This window comes from Lissotriton vulgaris, chromosome 1_1, assembly GCF_964263255.1.
Source record: "Lissotriton vulgaris chromosome 1_1, aLisVul1.2, whole genome shotgun sequence".
Taxonomy (NCBI): domain Eukaryota; kingdom Metazoa; phylum Chordata; class Amphibia; order Caudata; family Salamandridae; genus Lissotriton; species Lissotriton vulgaris.
Genome location: NC_141685.1, coordinates 1,488,373,980 through 1,488,400,094, shown reverse-complemented (window position 1 = coordinate 1,488,400,094; position 26,115 = coordinate 1,488,373,980). Strand labels below are relative to the sequence as shown.

Genomic DNA, 26,115 nt, shown 5'->3' with positions numbered 1-26,115 from the left:
TTATATGTCATTGTACTCGGAAAATGGCACCAGAGGACAATCTATTCACTGCTGCAACTCCTACTACCCACTTCTCAAACAATTTTAATTCTGTGCCTTTTGTAATGATTTTCTATTTTGTAATTTGAGCCCTTGTGTAAAGATCTACGCTTGTCGTAAACTGTTACTTTGTAAATCTGGACCGTATGTAATGATCTATGTGTTTTACGAAGTACTGTAGCAGCATACATATAAAAATAACTATTCCTTTACAAATTAAGCACGGTTTATTAATAGTTTAAGTAACAGCAAGATACATTTAATGTAGTTCCAGTCTGTAATTATGGCTTTAAATGTTTGTTTCAACCTAAAAAAATTATCAAATTGTGAGGATTTTCCTTTCTCTTTGTACCTGTCTTGGCAAGAACACACCGGCCAGACCGGTCAAGTGGCACCAGCCCGTTGTATTTTTTGGTGAAATGGTGTCATCTGGTAACTTTAACGAGGAGGGGAGTAAAAAAGATTTAAAATACCCATTTTGGCGAAACCTGACAAGTTTTCTTAAAGGAGTGGTAGCATCGGTGTGCCTGAATCGCGACAAGTAACCATCACTTGGCTTGGCAACTCACAACTAAACGATGCCTCTCTCTGGGCGTCTCAGGTGTCCGTTCCTTCCTGTGATTGGGGCTGGAGCTTGACAGACACCGAGCTGGGCCAATGGGTGGCGGGGGCGTCTAGTTGCCACTGTTTTTGCTCCGCAATAACACCGAAGCAAAACGAAAGTATCCACTCGCAGCAAATAGAGTGCGGAGCTCCTGGACGTGTGACTGCCAGGCGCCTGAGGCCCCGGGAAGAGGCAGCAGGGAGCCGGGCTGAGGCTGAGCACTGCGCCCGCCATGGCGCTGTTGGAGCTGCTCACTACCTTTGATTTCCAGAGGGACGTGCTGCCCCTGGAGCCGAGCCCGGGGACCGACGGCCGCCCACTGCCCTCAGGTAACAGGACACTGTCATGACAGGCGGTAGTCTTAGTTGAAGCAGAGGGGTAGCGTATACGTGACAGTCGGATAGAGCTTTAATGTAAAATGACTGCCCGTTAGACTCAATTCCATGTGTGTCACATTTAACATGGCCTGGATTTTAAGTCAGCCGAGCATGCATTCTGGGACTTGTAGTTTTTTATATCCCAGTAATAATGGCTTTTCGCAACTTGTAGTTTCGCTTTGTACGCTATAAATATTGACAGCTTGCAAAGTAACGTTGGCTTTAAAAGCCAGGGCTGTCTTGAAGTGTGTTCGGCGTGATGCGGCTCACTTGACTTGCACGAATTTAAGCTAACTTTAACGAGGAAATGTTGAACTACCTTTTCCAGACTGCTAAGTGGTATTGGGTGTTCAACTAAGCCTGCAGAAGATGTGACACTTGACAAGTCGTGTTTTATTTTCCTCATAAATACTGCACCTGGGAGAGAATGCTGAGGAAAAATGGAACAAGGCGCAGCATGCAGTTGGCTACAAATCCAGGACACATACGACATGCGAAAGGGTGGGGGCCGCCCTGCTGCTTTCTTCCTGATATGATACAAAGGGCTCTCAGTGGTTAGAGTGGCCACGCTCCAGTGAACACAGTTTACATTGTAAAACGCAGGAACCCCGCGCCCTTTAGGATTTCCTGGTTACGTTTGCTTTCCGCATCCCTTACGTGCGCGTGGGGTGTCATTTGTCGAGGTCTGAACGGTTCAGACTGAACCTTTAAAGGCCAGTTCTGCGTCTTGGGGGCCCCGCCCACAGTGATTAGTGGTTTCAGGATTCCGTTCATGCTTTACTCAGGTTTCATGTACATTTCGAAATTGCACCATACTTTCTTACATGTGAGTTCTTACGTGCAGGGATTTTTAAAGGATAGAAATGTGTGAACTTACAGCGGCCAATCAGGGTAAAAGTGGTGAAAAGGCTATCTTTTAAACGTCATATGGGAGATGCTACTAGTTCAGATGCACAGTGTGAGAACCAGGAGAGTGCCTGTAGCGCGCGTGCTGCTTCATGACTGTGCAAATTAAAAGACCTCGGGGTGCTACATGCCACACGTTCCTGTGAGGATGACGTCGTCTCCGAGAACGCCGATTTTGGGCTACAAGTAACTGCCTACCTGTGTCGTCTGCTGGTACATACAGCAGCTGTGGTGTTTGGGCCAGAAAAAAAACACAGCTGGGGCACGGGTCCCATTTGAGGGATGCCCCTGCGTGTTCCATAATGCTTCAAGTTCGCCCAGTAATCTTGCCAAGTCAAGAGGACAACACATTGCAATACCCGGGCCCCTTTAGCGGTGCTTCCTTGCTTAATTCCCCTTGGGAACACCCTTTGCCTTTCAAGGCTTGCTATTTTTAATTTTTTTAATTTTAAAGGTTTTATACAGCGCAAACATGACCCATCAGGGTATCGGAGCGCTGTACATGAAAGCAAGCAATTTAACCAGGATATGAATGAAGAATAGCCAAGGTCATGGGAGGTACGCAGCAGTATAAAATGCATTGTAGGATATTTCAAAACCGTGCTGTAAACAGGAAGTACAGATTGTTTGGTAATTTCAGGACTATTATTGCAAGTAACTATTCTGGAACAACCCTTTGACTTCTTTTTAGGTCTCATCTAGGCAACGCGCATGCATTGCTTTAGGAGGGCCTTTAGCCATCAATCTTCACTTTTCAAGCACTGCATTCATGCTAGTGGCGGCATCCACCTTGAGGGATCGAGCAGCGGCACACCAGAAGCACGAGTGCAGTGCTTAAAAAGTGAAGCCTGCTCTCCCAAGCGCGTGCGCACCACTCGCAGGCTCACCTCCTGCTCCCCCTCTCACAACCTCTTCCTAAATCACTCCCTCCTCCTGGCACCCAACTTATTTCTCCATTTCCCCAACCATGCACCCATCCGCTTTCGCACTTTACTTAACCGAGAAACTGTAACATTTAGTAATAACGAATGGCAGACACCATGGGAAGAAGGGTAAACCAAGTTTATTCAAGATTGTCATCGTAGGTATGAAACGACCCCAGCCACAGCCGGTGACAGCTAAAATCTGCCTCCGCGGCGCTAGCTTTGGAACCTTGGTCGCGGTGACATTCTAAGTAATGTCACCGCGAGCAGTTCCATTACATGCTGAGGTGCCAGGGAAGGGGGCGGGGGAGAACGGGTGGAAGATACCACACATCCCCCTTCCCTACTGAATGAGATATCAGAAATGAACATTATAAAACAGGTATACAACAGAAGGTTACATCATCACATATTGCTCTAAATGTCTTGGCGGTCTGGTCACTCTCCGGCTTGTCCTACTACCGGGGTGCAGGACCGCCCCCTGTTCCCTGGGAGGGGAACCCATACTCTTCTTGGAATTGCTTTTGCGCCCTCCTTCCCTACAGGTATCCTGCCCGGGGGGGGGTGATACCTCACAACTCTTCCCAGGTTCCAGATCTTTCCTTCCTGGGTCTTTACGGCATTCCTAAACAATTTAGCAATCTTAGTGGGCCTACTGTATTAAGACCAACTTGTCCTGCCACTGGGTGTCCTGATCTTAATATCGTCTCCGACTTTGAACCCTGCCTCTTGTGTAGAGTGGAGTCTGTCAAACCTTTCTTTCCTCTCAACCACTGCTTCCCTCTGTCTCTCTAGTCCCTTCGCTTCTTTGGAGTGGTCCGACCAACCCTTGTTCCACCCCATCCAGCCTGGCGATAGTTTTGTGTTGGGTACTCTTGCTCGGAGCAACTCAAAAGGGGTGATGCCTGTTGTTTGGTGGGGTGTAAACCTGTATGCTTCTACCCGTCTCCATACTTCTTCCTTCCAGTTCATGCCGCTGGTTTTGGCCAACTGAATGCTCTCTTTGAGAGTCTTATTGAAGCGCTCGACCATCCCATTGGTCTCAGGGTGGTACAAAGCACATCGTTTGTGTGTGATCCCCCTCTCTTCAATGAAATCTTCCATCTCTTTCAAACACAGTTGCACTCCATTGTCCGTGGGTAGACTTCTAGGTAGACCCTCTCTACTGAATAACTCTTGAAGGAACTCCATGACTGTCTTCGTTGTGATTTCGCTTACAACCTTCACTTCCGGCCATCTGGAGTACAGATCCATGAGCGGCGTGAGAATGTACGGCGTGCGCACTTCTCCCGTCAGCGGGCCCACGATGTCCAACGCCAACTCTTCCCAAGGTCCTGATGGGGGTGGCCTACACACCATTGGAGGTGTGAGTTGTTTCAGTACTTTGTCGCTGATGCTGACCGGGATCTCTTACTTTTCTTTCAATGGCGAGGTCCATGCGCGGCCACCAGTAGTCTCTCAATCTTTGTTTGGTCTTGGTGATGCCTAGGTGGCCATCATGAGCCATATCCACCAGATTTTCCCTCACAGCCGCGGGAGGTACCAACCTCGTTCCCCTGAACAGACATTCGTCGACCAGAGACAGCTCCTCTTTTACCATCCAGAATGGCCGTAGAGCGTCGTCCCGCTTATCTTCAGGTTTCCATCTGCTTTTCACTCTTTTGCACACCACATCCAAAACCTCGTCTCACTTAAGTGCCTCTTTCCATGTTTCTTCTCCTATGGCTCTCTGTACTATTGCACACACATTTTCCTCTTGGTAGTCTTCAAATTCCTCTTCCACTTTTCCCTTCGATTCGTTCCCATCATTTTCCCTCACCAGTCGTGACAAGCAGTCTGCTGCAAGATTTTGTGTTCCAGGGACATATTCGACACAGAATGTATATTCTTGGAGACTTACAACCCAGCATCTAATCCTGCTAGAGATCGCATCCAGGCCCTTCTTGCCGAACACTTCCACTAATGGCTTGTGGTCCGTTCGAAGAGTGAACTTTGTGCCTCATAGGAAGTCTCTGAATTTGCCCAATACCCAGAACACCGCCAAGGCCTCTTTCTCAATCACAGAGTAATTGCTCTCTGACTTCTGTAGAGATCTTGAGGCGAAAGCTATCGTTTCTTCTCCGCCTGCTCCTACTTGGGTGAGGACCGCCCCTAACCACTTGGCACTTGCGTCGGTGGTGACTTCTGTCACACGCTTAGGTATGAAAGATTTCAGGCTGGGTGCTTCTGCGAGTGCATTCTTCACGTCTTCAAACTCACTTTCGCACTCGTCACACCATTCGAACACTGTGGTTTTTTTTTTTAGTAGCTGTCGCATTGTAAATTTACTTCCTGCAAAGTTCCGTATGAATTTGCTGTAGAATTCCAGCATTCCCATGAAGGACTTGATTTCGTCCTTGCTCTTTGGGGGCACCAAGTTCGTAATGGTGTTCTGGAGCTCCGCTTTCGGATGGATCCCCTCTGCAGTTACCTTGTGTCCCCAAAAATGTAGTTCTTTGCAGCCAAACACACACTTTTCTCTTCTCACAGTTAATCCTTGCGACCTAAACCTGGTCAGCACTTGTCTCAACCTCTTGTCGTGTTCCTCATGGTCTTTAGCGAATACTAGCACATCATCCTGGTAGCATAGGACGCCAGGGATCCCTCTCAAGATGTTCCCCATGAGTCTCTGGAACAAGGCCGCCGCCGATACCAAGCCGAACGGCATCCTCCTGAACTTGAATGCGCCCATGGGTGTAACAAACGGCGTGAGTTCTTGCGACTCTTCGTGCAGCTTGATCTGAAAATGAGCAGAGGTAAGGTCAAGTGTGGAGAATACCTTTGCGCCATCTAACATGCTCATCATCTGGGTGATGTTGGGCAGAGGAAATCGGTCGACCACAACCTCCTTGTTCAAAGCTCTAAGGTCAACGCACAAACGGACCGACCCATCTTTTTTCTGGGCTGCTACAATAGGCGCAAGCCACTCTGTCGCTTCCACCGGTTCGATGACTCCTGCTTTGTACAGTTTCTCCAATTCAGCCCTCACCGCCTCTTGGATGGCATTGGGTAGCTTCCTTACCTTGGCTACCACAGGCTTTGCGTTTTCCTTCAGTTTGATCTTGTGGCAGTAATTCTTCAAACATCCAAGTTCTTCACGAAATACTTCTTTGAACTCCGTCACCAAATCTTCTTTTTGCTCTTGTATTAAGATTTGGGGATTGCTATTTGGATTGAGATAGACCCCCAACTCCTTCTGTGTCTGCCAGCCCAGGATGTTGTCGCCTACTGTAGATACATAGACCTTGGACACTGTTATCCTGTCCCTGTATTCAACTGTGTCCCAGAAGTAACCCTTCATAGAGATGGGGCGACCAGCAACCCCCTGGGCCTTACATCCATCTTTCTCAAACTGATCCTCCCCTCAGACACCCGTGAAAATTCCTTTGCACTGATGATTATTCTTGAACAGGAATCAAACAATGCCTCTACTTCCGTACCCTTTACCTTTATGGTCTCTTTAGGCCTGCAGACCTGATCTTCCCCTACTTGCACGACTATCTCGTCACATACTGTGTCTTCGGAGCTGCAGATCTGACCTTCACCTACTTGCACAACTATTTCGTCACATACTGCGTTTGTCCTGTCCTTACTCTGTTTGCTAAATCCCTGTCCACTCTTGCAGTATTGCCTGAAATGACCTTTCTTGCCGCACTTGTTGCTTGTGAATTTGAGGGCAGGGCACTCCTTGTCGTTGGCCATGTGCCCCTGTTCTCCGCATCTATAACAGGTACCCTTGTATGACCATCCCATTTTACTCTCTTTCTGCTCTTTACCTACTATTTTCTGACCTTTGACCACAGACACAGCTTCACATTCAGTCACAACTTCGCTTACTTTGGGTTTCTCTTCGTTTTTTTCTTCGTTTTTTTCTCACCACTGTCCTGTTTGATTTCACTGACGCACTGCAGCATGTGTTCTACCTGTTTTGCAACTATTAAGACTTCCCTCAGTGGTGGGTCATCTTTCAACCATAACTCCTCACGTACGCGCTCCGTCCTACACGCTAACACAAACTGGTCCCTGATCCTCTCTTCATTTGCGCCCCCAAACTTACATGTCGCCGCAAGTTTTCGTGGATCAGACACAAAATCTTCTACGGACTCCCCTTCCTTCTGTACCCTTTTTCCAAAATGGTACCTCTCCATTATTGTGCTAGTCTTGGGAAGGTAGTGCAAATCTAATTTTTTAAGACTGATTTCCACCTCATTCAGGCCTCTCGCTTCCTGTGCCCCCAGTTCAGGTAGATGATCCAACACCTCTTCCCCCTCCGCCCCTAGGTAATATGCTAATAGGGCTACTTTTCTTTCTAACCCTAGATTTGGGCCACACACCGTTGCATAGATCAAAAACACTTTCTTCCACTTTTTCCATTGTATAGTAGGCTCCCCTGGGCTCGTCAGAAAGAATGGTGGTGGTGTCACACTTTGCATAATGATGTTATAACTAAGGGTACTCTTAATAAGTGGGACGTGTATTCCTTGAGATACAAACAGGGTTAGGAGTGGGGGCCAGGTTACAGTTTCATAGTGGGAAGTTCAACTTATGGTGGGGGGTTTGGAGCAGTTCTTCCCTTTCTGATAAAAATCCGACCAATTTCACATAAGCTGGGTTAGGTGCAAATAACTTTCAACCCACTAGGTGGCACTGTTGCGCTAAAGTCCGCTCCCCATAAGGTGAGATCTCCTTGCTGGTAGTGCTGGTGTATTCGTCTTTTAACCCCTTCTAGGCTCATGACAAGGTCAGCTTGTCATGAGGCACAGTGGAGCTGTGCTTATGACGAGCTGACCTTGTCATGATCCATGGACTATTTCAATTTCCAGCACAGGAGGGGAAAACCCCTAGAAGCCAAGGTGTTAAGGAACACCTCACAGTCTCTCTCTCCCTGACAACGCGATTTCCTCCCCTTTCCAAAGTCAGTTGTGGTTTTCCTTAAAAGTCCCTTCAGCATCGATATGCTCTGCAACTAAATTCACGAAAGCACCAAAAAGAGTATGTTGAAAGGATCTGCTTTGCCCACTCGACACGGAGAAGGTGAGGTTACTTCGCAGATGCGCCGGATTATTTATTCCACACACCACTGCCCTTTATACTCTCTCACTCAGGAAATCTTTCGGGCATGCAGTCACATAGCGCCGCTCCCACGCCGTTCACCTCCTCAATCACTTCGCTTCATGACCCCGACAGAGTTCAACAAGAGTCTGTCGTCCTTCACCGAGATGTGTGCCGGCTTGTCTTTTTCACATTCACACCGCTATGGGTCACGCTGTGACTCACCGTAGATTTTCTTTACTCAGAGAGGCCCACTGTCGCTCAACGATGAACCAAAAACTCCGGCTTGCCGCTCTCTTTGATTTACACTTTCAACCTTCCACGACTTGGGCTGCTCTTTACGGCTGTTTTTAAAGGTGATAGCTGGTTCCTTTATTCTTCGCAACCTGGCACTAATATGCTTCTGTTTATTCACCTCAATGGGATTGTAACTTTTTCCTCTTCAGTACATCTGTTTCTCTTCGCTATGTACACGATCCGCTCTCATATACTTCACAGCAATCTTCTTTTACTTCTATTCTTTGCGTGTTGAGGTCGCTCGCCCTCGAAGACCCTCGTCGCCAGTGTAACATTTAGTAATAACGAACGGCAGACACCGTGGGAAGAAGGGTAAACCAAGGTTTATTCAAGATTGTCAGCGTAGGTATGAAACGACCCCAGCCACAGCCGGTGACAGCTAAACTCTGCCTCCGCGGCGCTCGCCTTGGAACCTTGGTCGCGTTGACATTCTAAGTGATGTCACCGCGAGCAGTTCCATTACATGCTGAGCTGCCAGGGAGGGGGGGAGAATGGGTGGAAGATACCACAGAACCTTTGTGGTTAAATCAGTAAACAAGAGGAAGTCTGTAAATTAACCTCCAAAATGTTTTTCTTTTAACCCCACTGTAGCCCTTGTTCTGTTCAATGGCGTACTATTATTTTAGTGAGGTTCTAACATACTTTACCTCAGTTTTCGTACAAAGGCACAATTAACTCCCAACTCCAGTCACTCATTTGTAAGATGGCCGCAGCAGTCACTCATCTGTTGCGCAGACTGCACGGTTGGTGTGAACGTCTATTCTGTAAATCCTAAGTAACGGACACTAGAGCGGCGCTCTGGTAGGTGTTTATCTGCCAAAACTCAGCTTGCCACAGACAAAAACGTTATGCATTTGTGGGGGAAGGGGGTGATGTTGGGAACACAATTATACCCGGTTAGCTAGCTAGCTAAACGTTGTTCCATCTACACGTGTCAACAAAACAGTACAATAAAACCTCTCTCTGTTCCCAAAAACAACTGCTGTGCTAGTTTAAGTTGAAGCGCCTGCCTGCCGCTCGCTGCTTATATGCATTTCGAGGGCAAGTTGGTGTTTTTTACAGAGATAATGAAGCAATCTATATTCAGGCTGCATTTTTAGTCGCAATTTTTAGAGGTCCATATTTCCTAACTTAAATATGTTAAACAATTCTGGGACTGTCACCGCTCACCCTCACAATCCCACCCCTCGCACCCTCACAGCCCCACCCCCTGCATTAAACTACTGCTTTCACTCTGCGGTGTCTATTCCCATCCTCCTCTCATGCTCTCTTCCTCTCACCCCCCCTCACAGTGTCACCCCTGCATCCCCACGAACCGTCTGCCCACTGACACTCCCTCCCTGCATTCCACCAGCCTCACATCCTCACTGTGTGCAGCCTCTCTGCCCCTTCAACCTCACATCTCCCACTCCTCCGTCACTCACCCTCTGCCTCACCCCACCAGCTGTCTCACCCCACCCTGTCATACCTCCTAGCCTCGCATTGCCCCCTCTCACCTCACCCTCAGTCTTATACCTCACCTGTCACGCGCCTGCACGCTTTCACCCACCACTCTCCCCTCTTAGTCTTGCTTCCTTCCCATCGTATCTCTCACCCCTGCATCACCTCGCCCCCACATCACCTTGCCCCCTGCCTCACCCTACCCTCATTTCACCACCCTCTGTGTCGCTCTGTATCATCCCTGCCCATCCTATCCCCCCCTTTCTTAATCCCTCTCTGTGTCTCACCCCTCCCTCACACCCTGAATCACCCCCAGCAGACTTCCAGCACCTGACCACATTCATGCTGAAAGTTGGCAGTGTTTGCTGCATCTCATGATTAACCCCTTTGAGCCCTCTCCCTGCCTGTCGGTGCTGCTGGGAGCCATGCCTGCCCTCCTCCGGAGCGGATTCCTCACTCTGCCTTAAACATCTCCCCCAGTACTCTGCACCACTGCCCTGCAGCTACCCACAGGGGCAGGGGCACTCCAACGCTAGAGGAGCCAGCTTTTGGGACCTTATAAGTATTTCGTTTTGCAGCGCAATATCCTTGGTGCATCAATATTAACTGTTGCATAGTTAAACACTTATGAGATCCCAAAGGTGAGACCTATTGGCTATGCCAATGCTTGTTTGAATGTGGGCATCAAGGGGTTAGTTCTGATTTTGGGAGGAAGAGAGTTCCATATTCTTGGAGCAAGACTAGAGAAGGATCGGCTGTAAGTTCTCTTTTTGTTGAATTTATGAGGCTTCAGCAGTAGATTATTCGAACTTCTTAGGGCTTGGTTCAAACCAGATAGTTCAAGTTTTTTTGCCAGGTAGACTGGAGTGTTGTGGTGTAGCACTTTGTGTCAGGCATGCTATCTTGAAACAAATCCCTGCTTTGAGAGAGAGCAACTTGAATTGAATTAGGTCTGGCTTGATTTGATCACGTTTTCTAGAACCTGTGATGAGTCGGGCAGCAAAGTTCAGGGTAGCCCTTTAAAGGGGCCAGACTAGCTTTGGGAAGCCCAGCCAGGGTCACAATTCCATAATCCAAGTGGGAGATAAGAATGGATTGGACTACTAAATGCATATCATCGGGAGGCAGGAACGGTTTGATTTTCTGTACAGAATTGAGTTGATGATTGGCTCCTCTAGTTGTTGCACTGATGTGGTCTTTCGTGCCATATATTAACCATGAAAACATCAGCTGTAATATTGGGTACATTTACCCGTACTGGTGCGAATATCCCCCTTAATTAACTACTCATTACACTTTTCCTGGTAAAGCCAATGCCAGTTTGCCTGGATACCATCAGTGGCTGGCCTTATCCCTCTCCGTATCCCATGTGAGACGATTTCCTACCTAATGATTTCAGATTAGCTGTGTAGAACCACCAAATTGACAGTGTGAGAAGTTGGCCTGATATGTGATGTTTCCAATTCTGGAACCACCTTGTATCAGTCCAAACAATCCCTTATGGTGTCTGGTTGTAAGTCAACCTTATAGACAAGCTATCTTAATGGTAGCACAGACTAAACAGCCTTAAAGGCTAAACTCAAGAGGTCGTGTTAAGCGAGCTGTTTTACCAATCACAATCCTGTAATATCAAATGAAAGGACACCACACAAGTATATATTATAAAAATATATGTGTTTATTTCGAAAATAATCCCCAGTACTCTTTATGAGCAAAGGGGCACAAGCGTTAAATCAAAAGCATAGTATAACATATGAAAGTTGCACAATTATGGATGAGGGCGGGTGGCCACTCAAACCATATATTAAGAAAGTGGTATAAGAGATACCAATCGAACAGTGGTTAGGCCTAGGGAATCGCTGGGAGCAGTCGGGACAAGCAATGCTGAAGTCTTGAAAAGCCCGCGGGATTCGGGTGCAGTGCTTAAAGTACACGCATGCACCAATGCAAAGTCAATGGTGCGTAAAAGTTACACAGAGTTTAAGGATACTTCCGCTGAACCTAGAAGGACAAAACTTTAGACACAGACCCTAGAGGTGTGTACCAGTGTGGGAACACCAGCGTTGCTGAGTTACCTCACCCACAGGAAGCGGGTGCATAGGGTCGAAGTGGCGTCTGGTTTCGTCACGCAGGTTGCTGGTGCTTGAAGCTGAAGATGCTGCAGGCGATGTGAAGGAGAAGTGCCAAGTGTGATCCAAGGGTGGATCAGAGTAGAAAAGTACCTGAAAGCAGAGGGGACAGAGTCTGGGTCACTCAGCAATGACCAGGACGGAACCAGGCAATGTCGGGAGCAATCAGGTGGTTGTCGAGGAGCTTCTCTCCGCTGCCACGTGGGCTCTGGGGCATCCGCGACGTCCAGGAGCGGGTCACGAGCTGTCCCACGCAGGCTCTCACCGTCGGTGCTGTCGGCTTCAAGATTGGAGCAAACAACACTTGGCAAGAGCAATCCATGCAGGACTGGACGATTGCTTCTCACTCGTACCAGGAGGGTCAGAGCGGGTGCTCCTTTTCAGAGGAGCGGGTGCAAGTCTGGAGCAGCCAGAATCACAAGTCGTATTTAGGTTTTCGCCGGCACAAGGGCCACAAGCCAGCTGGCAAGTGACCGGGCCAACGCGTCGAGCCAAAGAAAGCAGAAGGGCCCCACGCAGCACTCGTCGAGTGTAGAGGGGTGAGCTTCGGTGCAAGAGTGGCTCAGGGTTGGGGCTTCTCAAACCCCGGTGTACAGCTTCGAGGGTCACTCGTGGGCTGCACAGTCAGCGTCTCATGATCTTTTCAAGATGGCGTGCCCCACGCTTCCGGTCGCTTCCACGGGTCTCAGCTCTGCAGGGAATGTGGATCGGGCTGTAAGAAGGCAGGCAAGCTTGATCTCGTCGATCTCTGTCGCTCGAGTTCCGGCGGGAACTGCAACAAAGCAGACGTCGAGGTGCTGGATGGTGCCTGTTTGCACAGGGTGGTCACTCCTTGACCACAAGGGAAATTCTTCAGTCTTCTACGTTGAGTAGGATGTCGAAGGGTCCAGAGTTTTGTTTCAAATGTTTCATCAGGATAATCTGAGTGCGTTGGCACTGCTCCCATTCTTATACCAATCTAGGGGGCTGGATTACCTGCTAGGTCCCCTCCTATGGGTGGGACCCAGGAAGGGGGTGGCTACACCCCTTTCCCTTTGATCCAGGCCGCGCTGGGACTGGGGCTGGTGTGCCCCAGAACCGGTTTGGCCGGATTATGCAAGGGGCAGCCTTGTGCGCCCCAGGCAGTGTCTGGTTTCTTTCAAACCTCCCTGCTACAATCCACTATCTCCTGTCTCGGGTGGTGTAACACCTCCCTGCGACAGGAAAGCCTTTGTCCAGGCCTCCTCTGCTGAGGTTCGGTCAGCAGCAGGAGGTCAGACTTGTGCCTGTGGCAGAAGCATCCATTTTGTGGATCTGAGGCTCTTTTAAAAATCAACCGCGTTTCAGTAAAGTAACATGTCTTCTCCCTCTAGAGGGGTGGAATGCTATCCCCGTCGACTGGACTGTCTAGGGGATAGTATTCCAAATCGAATGACACCTTACACGACATGTTTTGATAAAGCCAAACCAAAGTTGCTATATACCCGCGAGGATTATAATGCACTTAATAGTATATGGTATGGCATTATCCCGGAACAGCTTAGGGAGTTGTTCCTGACAGCTGCAGACAGGCTCAGCTCATGCCAGAGCTCCATCTCACATTAAACCACGCACTCTGCCTCCAGGATTGATAAGGTTTTGCTCACAGGTTTATATGTGTCCAGATATAGGTTTAGATATAGGTATACTATATCTAAGCAAGGGGTGATTACAACCACTTGCCCAACTGAGTGATCAGCCAGTTGTGTCAATTTAAGAACCAGCCAGGGGTGGCAAAAGCTATGCTTCAGCCCCTGGTAGGCCTTGGTGGCACCTATGCCCTGAGCACCTATAGTGCATGGTACAGGGGCTGACAAGGAGTCCATTTTCCAATTGGGTTATGTACCTATAGTACATGTATGTGAATTTAGAGAGAGAACAGCAGGCTGGGGGTCTGATTAGCAGGCCCACAGCCTCAGTAAGTCGAAAACCAGTGAAGCAAAAAGCAAAAATTGGGGTGACCAAAGGATAGCAGACCCTACTCTCCTACAGACAGTATCTCACTTCCCCCCCCACCCACCTTGCAGCACTTGGACAAGACAGCTTAATACGTTTTAAAGAATTCAAGGGAACAACAATTGCTGCTGGAGGTCTTGAAGTCGCGAGGTGCTTCATGGCGGCAGCGATCTGTGGCTCTGTGAGCAGCCCTTCTATCTCGAGTACCTGATCAAGTGAAAGCTTTTCCAGCCTAGTAGATGTCACTAGTAGATGTCAAGAACTGATCTATGCATCCAGTGTCAACTATGTCTGGTTTGGGTACTACTGCTGTTAGTATATCTGCTTGTCTGTGCAAATGAGGTGCGTCCGGGTGACGAATGGTTGCAAAGGCTATTGTGTCCAGCAGCGTGAATCAGTTGTGATGATAAATAACTGGATTTGCCCCTCTACATGTGTCTTTGAGCGATCTACTCTCTGTCATCAAGCTTTGTTAGCCTCTTACTAAGATCAGTGTGTGTGATATTGTCTCTTGTGTACCACATCCTGCCAAAACAACAGTTGATGGACAGAATGCAGAACAATGTCATACATTCACCCCAGTACAGAGATCTGGGCCTAAATCCATAGTTTTTTTGTTCACCATGCCATTCCAGTTTGAACCCAGCCATATGCAAATCAGTCTTGACCCTGTGCCCCATGGGAACAGTCCAGCCCGAACTGCCAAGCCAGGTCCTCCCTGGGTTGTAAACAAGCGTACTAGGACTGGTTTCGGGCTTTCAGCCCTCATCAGCCAGGATAGCTTGATTCCAGTGGCATGGAGAGCACAGGGCTCGCGTCTGAGCATACCCGTCCAACTCAGGGTGACAAATGCAACAAGCATTTACATTGCAATGGTCTCGGCATTATTAAAGGTAGAGCTATTGGCATTGCTCATGACTTTTTAATTTTTTAAAATCATAAATAAATGGCATTGTCATTTACATTGCCAATAGCTTAATCGTTAAATAAATGGCATTGTCATTTACAATGCCAATAGCTTAATCGCTCGCAAATGCATGACCTGTTACTTTTACACCCACACAGAGCCACACACACAAAGCCACTCAAAACATAAATAAATAAAATTGCGATGGGGAAGACCGATCCCCTGGGCCCAGCCCAGCCACTAACTACCCCCTGTCTCCAGATAGTTTTCTGTTACTGCCCTGGAGGCGACCCAGGCTCTTGCACTAACTGTCCGTACCTTCACTCACTGCCTCGGCTTGTAAGGAGTCTCCCCTCTCTCTGCCCCTACTCCAGAGAAGCCCAGTCCTCTGGCTGCTTGCACCCATTGTCCCTGCCTACACTTACCGCCCCTGCCTGCAAGCAGACTCTTCTCCCTGTCCCAGCTCCTGAAAAGACTCCGTCCACTGGTTTGCTTGCACTGACTTCTCTTGCCTACAAGCAGCCTCCTCTCACTGCCCAGGAGCCCCAGCCGCTGACTGTCACTGTCTCCAGGCAGTCTACGCTTGCGAGGCGACCCAGGCTGCTAGAACTGTCATTAACCTCAATCACGGCCCTTGCCTGGAAGGGGTCTCTTCTTTTAGTCTTTGGTCCAATGCGGCAATGGTCTCGGCATTATTGAAGGTAGAGCTATTGGCATTGCTCATGACATTTTTTTTCATTAAAAAAAAACCCATAAATAAATGGTATTGTCATTTACAATGGCAATAGGTGAGCATTAGAGAGTAGTAGAGAGTATTCGCGGACACAGAGCCGCGCACACACACAGACAGAGCCGCGCACACACACACATCAAACTGCACCCTATTATGTATTATTTTTTGTTGGCAATGGTAGTTCATTAAATAACCTTTTCCACAATTGTAGATTGAAAATTTCTACTCAAAGAACTGTTAATTCCCAGTTAACAGACTAGCCATTAAAAGGAAAATAGAAGATATAAAGACTCATTGAGTAATACTTCTGAAATCTACAAAAAACCATAAGGCCATCCACGTTCCATTTAGTATTCAGAACTGCCCATCTCAGCTCCTCCACAGAATTTTAAAAGTAAATGTGCACAATATGTACAAACAGTAGGCACAAACAGAAGGAACAAAATAAGCATAAAACAAAAAGATTCAACAGGCAAGAAATGCTCAATACAGAGCAATGCAGGTTCAGAAATGTAGGGAGAGGCAGGGAATAAAAAATATCTCCGCTGCAGAAAAATTGTAAGTCGCCTACCTACTTAAAAGTTAAAACAAAATTTGAAAATACATGAATGTAAAATGGATTCAGGTGCAACCGTTACCATAGCAACATGTGCTAAAATACATGACTAAAATCAAAACAGTGGTACACTTCACATGACTTGGATGGGGATTGAAACAGTGATTACTCCCCCACGTGGTAAAATACCACAGAGATGGTGCCTGATGTGTGAACGGTCCCCAACTGCAATTTACTGTCCCTCAGCCTCCTTCATTGCTTGGTGGGGGGCATTAGCAGGAAGGCAGGTTTGTTGTTTATTTGGTTGCTTCACATAGACTTAGCAATAGAAGCATATTTTTCTGTTATTCTTAAGTGAGGTTTTGTAGCATCACATGGCACATCCCATCGAGCAGTAGTTTAGCGCTGATCTATAGGCATAGTGCAGCTTATAGCGTGCAATAGAGAGCTACACATTATACCATCACTTTATTCAGGTTCAAGACAACGGGAGAGCAGTGTGGTGTGTTTATAGAAAAGTTTTCCACTGAGCATCAGACGTATATTTTTTCTGGTGGTTAATGATGACTTCTCATTGGGTGTAGAATGTGACCAGTCTTTATGGAATAGGGGAAAATACGTAACCATTGATTGTATTCAAGGAAGACTTACCCTATTGGTGCACTGTCACAACATCCAATTTATTGCATTAATATACTCATTCGTGGAAGCCATGACATTGGCAAAAGTGACCATGTAGGATATCACTACATTTGCATCACAACATCCACACATTGACTCTGGTGGAGTTTTGAGGTTAAGAAAAAAATTGCAAATAGAGTAAGCAATAGGATGAGGGAAGAAATAGTAGTGTTGGTGTTAGGATGTGGGTTATGGTTAGGAGGTAGCATTTCAGTTGGGGTTAGGTTTATTATCAGGGTAATGTTAGGTTTTCTAGTTACATTTAGAGTTAGCTTTAGGGTTAAAGTCCTTGTAAATGTAGGTTTTAGCAGTATTATAATTAAGTTTAGGATTAGCATTAGGAATAACAAAAACTCCAATGTGAAAAGTGTTGGGGAATGCAGTCAAAGCCTCTGAGGAAAAAAACATGTTTCCCTATTGGTTTTGGCGGTATGTACTGGAGGACCGTTTATGTTATTTTAGCCTAAGAGAATTCTTCTGAATGCCTTCACTAAAGAACACGAGCCATCGTTTGCTGTTTCCCATTGTTTGCTTCCTGTCTTTCAAACTGTTCAACTCTTAATACTCTTGTTGAACTCAAAACAGATCTACTTTGGATACCCCCAGGGATCCCATGGTCCACAACTGCTTCAATGTACACTGAACAAATCCATCTCAAGATCACTGGACACCCCAACCTATTAATCACTCCTACACTAATGACACCCATGTGTACCACCACGTCACTTTAATTAAACAACATCGTGATGAAGTAACAGCCCGCTTTTGGTCTCAAAACCTAGCTACCCTTTCAAACAGTTGTTGACTGCATCTTTGCTTTTGACTGTGTTCAATGAGCCACTGCTTTGGGCCAGGTTCGCACTGTACAAGTTTTACATACAAACATTCACTCTGTAGTTCTCACCGTTTACCCTGTGGTTGCCAGATTTATGTTATCTCTCATTTTGACGATTCAGATCCCCTCAACATGGAACCACCAAAATGCCTAATGTGGCATCTTGTGATGGTTTTAACATCTAGACCAGGATTATCTATTTGAAATAAACCTTGCTGGGCCATCTCTTGTTCCTCTGCAGCAAAATGAAACCATATTCTCGAGGGTTCACAGTCCACTCCAGCAACCTAAAACAGTCATCGATAAACATTCCGTAACTATTTGGAGAACCAAAGGAGGATATAACATTGGGTGAATATTGACTGCAGGGGCACACTATCAAGGAAAATATACCAAAAACAATCAGTAGGCAAATGTAGATTTTCTATACCTAACTCCACATCTATGTACCTATGCAAAACATGTATTATCAAGGTATGTAGGTGTGGAGTTAGGAATAGAAAATCTACACTTACTCTATATGCACTTACCTTTCAGCGTTTTGTCCCCTGATATTCTGTCTTAGATATTCTTGTTCCGTGATATTTTGGGGCTCGATATTCATTTATACAAATGTAACATTGCAGGTCAAAGTCCCCCAGAGCAGAAAACACTGCCCGTCAACTTCTGTTCATAGCCCAGGTGTCCCTTGACCTTCAGATGCTGGCTTATCACTCACCCGCTCTTAAACCTTTGGCTGGTCCAGGGCACACTCACGCGAGATTTGCTACACATTGTCGAGTTAAATTAGTTCATCACCCATTCCTGCACCAAAAGTACCAATCCAGCGTCAGTGGCAACCGTTACCTCCTTTTTGCTTCTAACATAGACACTCACTCTTATGCAACCATGTTTTTGTGCCTGGACTGTGGATGTACAAATACAACTATCACCCTATAAAATAATAAAGAACAAACAATGCATGCTTCGTGTCACTGTCCACCTAAGGGGCAGCTTGGTGATCTTTTTGCAACATGGAAATTAAAAAATAAACATTTCTGGCAGATACACGGGGTACAGCACTTCTTATAAAGAAAAGGCTAATAGCTTGCCCGCAACTGCACAAACTGGATTGAGGCCTCTAATCTCTATCTGAGCTAGCCCTGTTATCCAGGCTTTAATCTGAAGGCCTTCACTTCTGAGTACAAAAAGTCCAAGTGAGTATTTTTACTTTCTGAGTAGAAAGGGTTATGCATACTTGACTTTTACATTTTTATGATGTTTATTTTCTTGTTTATGGGAAACACAGCTGCACAAATAACATGCAGTCGCCAAACACGATTGATCTCCAAGAAAAAAGTAGATCCATGAAAGAACAAGCATTTACAATGCAATGGTTTCGCCTTTGGAAAAGTTAGAGCTATTGGCATTGTAAATGACAACATTTGTATTTATGTGTTGGTTTTGAAAACAGATAAATAAATGGCATTGTCATTTACATTGCCATTAGCTTAATCTCTGCAGTCACACTGCACTCCCTAGCACTCCCTAGTCACTCTGCACTCCCTAGCATTCTGCACTCCCTAGCACTCCCTAGTCACTCTGCAGTCCCTAGCACTCGCTAGCAGTCCCTAGCACTCCCTAGCACTCTGCAGTCCCTAGCACTCCCTAGCACTCTGCAGTCACTCTGCACTCTAGCACTCCCTAGCACTCTGCAGTCACTCTGCACTCCCTAGCACTCTGCACTCTAGCACTCCCTAGCACTCTGCAGTCACTCTGCACTCCCTAGCACTCTGCAGTCACTCTGCACTCCCTAGCACACCCTAGCACTCTGCAGTCACTCTGCAGTCCCTAGCACTCCCTAGTCACTCTGCACTCCCTAGCTCTCCCTAGTCACTCTGCACTCCCTAGCACTCCCTAGTCACTCTGCACTCCCTAGCACTCTGCACTCCCTAGCAGTCCCTAGTCACTCTGCACTCCCTAGTCACTCTGCACTCCCTAGCACTCCTTAGTCACTCTGCACTCCCTAGCACTCCCTAGCTCTCCCGAGGACTCTGCAGTCACTCTGCACTCCCTAGCACTCTGCAGTCACTCTGCACTCCCTAGCACTCTGCAGTCACTCTGCACTCCCTAGCACTCCCTAGTCACTCTGCACTCCCTAGCACTCCCTAGTCACTCTGTACTCCCTAGTCACTCTGTACTCCCTAGCACTCCCTAGTCACTCTGCACTCCCTAGTCACTCTGCACTCCCTAGTCACTCTGCACTCCCTAGCAGTCCCTGGCTCTCCCGAGGACTCTGCAGTCACTCTACACTCCCTAGCACTCTGCAGTCACTCTACACTCCCTAGCACTCTGCAGTCACTCTGCACTCCCTAGCACTCTGCAGTCACTCTGCACTCCCTGGCACTCTGCAGTCACTCTGTACTCCATAGCACTCCCTAGCACTCTGCAGTCACTCTGCACTCCCTAGCACTTCCTAGTCACTCTGCACTCCCTAGTCACTCTGTACTCCCTAGCACTCCCTAGTCACTCTGCACTCCCTAGTCACTCTGCACTCCCTAGTCACTCTGCACTCCCTAGTCACTCTGCACTCACTATTCTGGACTCTGCACTCTGCATTCACCACTCTCTACTCTGCACTCTCTACTCTGCACACTCACTTTGCACTCTGCACTCACACTCTGCACTCACACTCTGCATGCACTCACACTCTGCACTCTCTACTCTGCACTCTCTACTTTGCACACTCACTTTGCACTCTGCACTCACACTCTGCACTCACTAGTCTGCACACTCACTACTGTGCACTCACTACTCTGCACACTCTCTACTCTGCACTCTGCACTCACTACTCTGCACTCTGCACCTACTACTCTGCACTCTGCACTCTACACACTCACTCTGCACTCTGCACTCTGCACAAAGATCCGTTACAATTAAAATAAAGTAAAACGATGTGTAAAAAATTATATGAAGTAATCTTCCTCGAGTTTTTCTAGCACCCGATTCTCTCTCTTCCTTCCCCCTTCTAGCTCCCCACCTCGCTTTCTGCCCACACTTTTTCAGATTATGCTGTGAATGGGTGCAAGTATTTATTTTACTTAATGCAGTTTTATATAGCGTAAACTTTACCCAAAGTTGTCAGACCGCTTTACAATAGAACCAAGTAAATGACATAATTTCATTTTTCAGTGTTTTAAGAAGACTCAAACACACTGCCGACTGGGTTTAATAACGTGGCTGCTGTGTGGCGTCTTAATTACAAGCTCCCTTGCGCCGCCCCTACGTCACTTTTGTCCATGTTTAAAAGTGACGCACTGGCGGTGGAAGGGGCCTGTAAGTAAGCCCCTCAGCGTTATTCTCCCCAAAGCATGTGACAACTTCAGGCACCAACACAATGGATTACCGGACGGTACAACTACAGTTATGTATCATAGATTATATACTCGCAGAGGTATGTGACAGCATTACAATTACACAATAAGATATCGCCGCACAGGGCAAGCTGTGAGGGGATCTGGGTGGAGGGACAAAGGGAATGAGGGATGGCGGGCAAAAAGAGATGGGGTGAAGGAGGGACGAGGGGGTCGTAGGGAGGGGGGTGGGCGCCAAGGACGGATGGTGGTCGTGGTATACAAGGACGAGGGAGGGATAGAGTTATTGGGTGTAGGGATAGGGAGGGTCGTAGGAAGTGGGTACGAAGGAAAGGGGCCGGAATGGAAGGGGGAGACGAGGGAGGATATGAAGATAAGAAACGGCAGGAGAGCTGAAGGAAGGGGGCCGGACAAGCTGGCTGCAGAGGGAAGAATGGCTGAGTGAAATGAAGGGGAGGTGGACTGAGAGATTGGGGTAACTGGAAGGCGTCTTGGAATGAAGGTTCGGCAAGTATAGAGCCGAGACAAGAGTGAAGGGATGGGTGAAAGGGGCTTAGGGGGTCGTGGTAGATGACACTCGGGAGGGGTGTTGTTCGAGGTGATGTAGAAATGACCACACACCGTTGATAGGTTGGTGCAGACGAAAGAGGCATATCTATGTGTGAGCAAAATGCAGACATAGAAAACCTGCCGGACATGTCATCGTGGACATCCACAAAACCGGTGAGCAGGGTTGTACTATGCACACGAGTACACATTGTGATTATTTTGCCGTTTTATATAGCGCAAATTCGAGCCGAAAGTATCAGTGCGCTGTACGCGAGCATCAGTTGCATTACGGACGGACCCATTCATTTTTAGGCAGGGGTAGATAAAATGATTTGTCCAGAAACACAGGATGTCGAGGCTTTCAAGACTCGAACGCGGATCCCCAGCTTGAGAGTCGGCCGTTCCAGCCCTTAAGTCACGAGAATGGCTGCGCTGCGTCTCTGCGGGCCGTTCACAGAAGCTAGAGCCAGTGTTTGTGCGCAGCAATCTACATAGATACATCAAAAGAAGCAACGAGACAAGTGGTGTGCTGCACAGAGACCCAGGCTGTGCGTGATCCTCCCAAAACACATTTACGCGAGCACATACCCAGAGGCTGCAGTGTGCACCCCTCTCTAAAAGCATTCACGCTAGCGCGGAGACCATGTGTGCACCCCTCTGTAAACACATTCACTGCAGCGCAAGGCCCGAGGGTGTGTGCACCGCTCTGTAAACACATTTAGTTTAGCGCAGGGCCACTGGTGGTGGGCACAGCTCTCTAAACACATTCAGGCTAGTGCATTGCCACTGGTTGTGTGCAACCCTCTAAACACATTTACTCCAGCACAGAGCCCGAGGGTGTGTGCACCGCTCTGTAAACACATTCAGGCTAGCGCATGGCCACTGGTTGTGTGCACCCCTCTCAAAAGCACATTTACTCTGGGGCAGAGCCCAAGGCTTTGTTCTCCCATCTGAAAATACATTAATTCTAGCGCAGAGCCAGTGGTTCGGTGCAACCCTCTAAATACACTTTCACTCCAGCACAGAGCCCGAGTGTGTGTGCACCCCTCTAAAAAGCACGGCTTGGTGCGCACCTCTAAAAACACATTCACGCTAGCACAGAGCCACTGGTTGTGTGCACCCCTCAAAAAACCTATTCATGCTAGGGCAGAGCCAGTGGCTGTGTGAACCGCTCTGTAAACACATTCACTCCAGCACAGTGCCCGAGGGTGTCTGCACCGTTGTTTGGGGCCAGAGGATGTGTGCACCGCTCTGTACACACATTCTCACCGCAGAGCCGTGCTGTGCTCCGCTCGTGTGTACAGATGCGTCACAGAAGCGTGGAGCGGGCGCCGCGACAACACCGAATCCCTCTCCACACACGTGAAGTCACCTCCATACGGGCACACGGACAGTGGGAGGGGGGGATGGGCACACGGACAGCGGGGGGGGGGATCACACGAACAGCGGGAGGGGGGGATCAGACGGACAGCGGGAGGGGGGCGGGCACACGGACAGCGGGAGGGGGCGGGGTAACGGGCTCACGGACAGCGGGAGGGGGGGCGGGTGAACGGGCATACGGACAGAGGGAGGGGGGCGGGTTAACGGTACACAGACAGCGGGAGGGGGGTCAGCAAACAGCCAGCGGGACAGGGAACAAGACTAACAAAGAACACCAACATCGGGGAAAAAAAAAAAAAGTACACGCGCACAGTGGCCAAGTCTTCATGACGTTGCGGAGAGGGAAAGAATCGGCGGAACGCCCACCAATAGCCTCGGGAAATGACGGACAGTTCTCTCTTCCAATGGCTAGCCTCCATTTATGGAGCTAGCCAATGGAAGAGAGAGGCGGAACGAAGGCCACACTGTTGTAACATTAGATTTCGCCTGCGCCGAAAAGCTGCGCACTGCGCAGCTTTCGACGAGGCGAAACCTAAAAAAAATGCGGATGAAAAATTCCGTGGAAGGAGTACTTGTTCCAGCCTTCACTGATAAAATAAACACCCAAAGAGATACCCGAACCCAACAGTAAATAGCATGATGCAACCAACAGAAAGTAAGGAAAAAAGGAGTGCAAAGAAGATGAACAAATGGAATGTAAGGGTGAGCTGTAAGCTCCTTTTTACAATATTTTTTCTTTTTAATTGCAAGAGATTTCACATGCACAACGCAAGCGTAACCTACAAGTTGGTGAGCACACCACAAGAAAATTCCTCAAAAGGCCTTACAATCAGGTAGGACATTCAAATGAGACTAAGACAAAGCAAATCAGCATTCCTTTTCAGTGAACTAGCCTTATGTATCATGCATGTATCGCACAGATGCAATCACACCTGCAACTCTCCACTTGTGTGCATTGAGCTGATGACCATCTGTTTTATGAGCAAAGTAAATAAAGAGAAGTTTTGTGGAAACATAAAGCACAGCTCATGGTCTTGCCCCAAATAGAGATTTTGCTGCATTCCATTCCTCGGGGAAGCTGTGATTAAAATAAAATACAAAATTAGCAGCCCTTATTTCCAGTTGCCTTCCGGTTGGTTGCTAAAGTGATATAGGTTGTCTTGTTGTGCCTGACCCTTTCCTTCTAATTTGTGTCTCCGTTAGTCAAAAGCTGAAGATTGTACAGAAGTCCAGAGAAAGTGTTGTCCCCAGGGTTTCATCTACTCTTAAACAGTGCATATTTACAAAAAGTTGCATCCTAGTATAATCTGATGATTAGTGCTTAAACACTGTTCACAGTAGTGTACAAGGACAACAATTCTTTATGCTTTGCAAACATTTCAATGACAGATTATGCCAGCCATTTATGTATTGAACATATTTGTACAGCGCAAACAAAGCCACATTGGTAATGGAGGGATTGATAAAGAACATAGAACCAATACTTAAACAAGCATTTGCAATGCAATAGGTCTTGCATTAGGAAATTTGGAGCTATTGGTATTGTCAATGACAATTTTTTTATGTATGTGTTGGTTTTGAAAATAGCGAAATTAATAGCTTTGTCATTTACAATGCCAATAGTTTTAACTTTCGCAAATGTGACACCTATAGCATTTATAACGCAATATGTGTTGTATTTACATGACTTAGATTTATTGATATTACAAATAACAATGGCTTGTAATTTTTTAAATAATTAATACTTAAAAAAAGTTATTGTAATTTATTATAATGGCAATAGCTTAAACTTTTGTAAATAACTTTTGTGAAGATTTTGTTCATTGTATTTTATTATGACGAAAATCCAAGAACAAAAGTGAAATATTAACATCTTTTTGTGGCATTGGTAATAAAGCTTGAACCACTGAGAACATATTTGAACTAGTTGTTGTTGAATGGTTGCACAGATTGATGCTGTGGTGGGGCTGAGTGATGTTGTGGTGGTGACGAGTGATGCTGTGGCGTTCAATGATGCTGTGGTAGTGCATTATGGTGTTGTGGTGCCCCTAAGTGATGCTGTGGTGGTGCTGAGTGATGGTGTGGTGATGCGATAGATAGACTGAGTGCGATAGATAGATAGTGAGTGCGATAGATAGATAGTGAGTGCGATAGATAGAGGGAGGGCGATAGATAAATAGAGGGAAGGCGATAGATAGATAGAGGGAGGGCGATAGATAGAGTGAGGGCAATACATAGATAGAGTGAGGCACTGAGTGGGATTTGGAGTATGTTGCATTGAGTGCAGTGTAATTTTGTGCCGTGTAATTATGTGGCACTGAGTGGGATTTGGAGTATGTTGCATTGAGTGCAGTGTAATTATGTGCCGTGTAATTATGTGGCACTGAGTGGGATTTGGAGTATGTTGCATTGAGTGCAGTGTAATTATGTGGCGTGCAATTCTACGGCACTGAGTGGTATTTGGAGTGTATGTTGCATTGAGTGCTGTGTAATTATGTGGCACTTAGTGGGATTTGGAGTGTATGTTGCATTGAGCTCAGTGTAATTATGTGGCGTGTAATTATGTGGCACTGAGTGGTATTTGGAGTGTATGTTGCATTGAGCGTAGTGTAATTATGTGGGGTGTAATTATGTGGCACTGAGTGGGATTTGGAGTGTATGTTGCATTGTGCGCAGTGTAATTATGTGGAGTGTAATTATATGGTCCCCCCAAAACAGTATCCATAGCGATGTAATTCCCTTTCCAATAAATATTGCAGTGAAGTCAGAAGAAATTCATTAATTAATTTATACATATATGGGAAACTGTAACTTTAAAAAAAGAGAGTGCATATATTTTACGCAATAGATATAAATAAACAACTGGTTTTAACATGACAGTTATCACCTATCAATTTAGAAGTATGAACCTACTGTATGTTTACATAATCAAACTCAATATACAAGGCATATCAAGAAAAAAAATTAATAAGAAGGAGGACACTACTTCTGAACTGTGATAGATCAATTGATCATCAAGGAAGTGCGTGAGGGAGCGCGACCGCTCTAGACTGCGAATTAACCTTAGGCCAGAGAGGATGCAGAAAACAAACAGTAATAGTCTGTTTAAGCGGTTCCTGTGTTTGGCTGTCTAAAGTATGTCTAAAATATGTCTCTACACTTGAGTTTTCTACACGCTGCTGAATACATGACAGCTGAGTGGACATGCCCTGCTAAACCTCAGAGGAATACTTCGGGCTCCCACCCTTAGCGTCCATTATTGCTTTTATAGAGTTAACGTTCATGGCCACTGAGGTGCATTTGTTTACCATAACCTCAGAGCTAAGGAGCTATTTGGTTTG

At 46.9% G+C, this 26,115-nt stretch overlaps 1 protein-coding gene across 1 annotated transcript in view; it reads left to right on the top strand.

Moving 5' to 3' along the window:
* Positions 1-744: 744 nt before the first annotated feature.
* The window catches only part of GSAP (gamma-secretase activating protein), a 764,805-nt gene continuing 739,434 nt past the window's right edge, over positions 745-26,115 (top strand). The window contains exon 1 of the mRNA XM_086967359.1: positions 745-972. Coding sequence (XP_086823485.1) covers positions 876-972 — 97 coding nt within the window. The 5' untranslated portion in view covers positions 745-875. The remainder of the gene's footprint in view (positions 973-26,115) is intronic.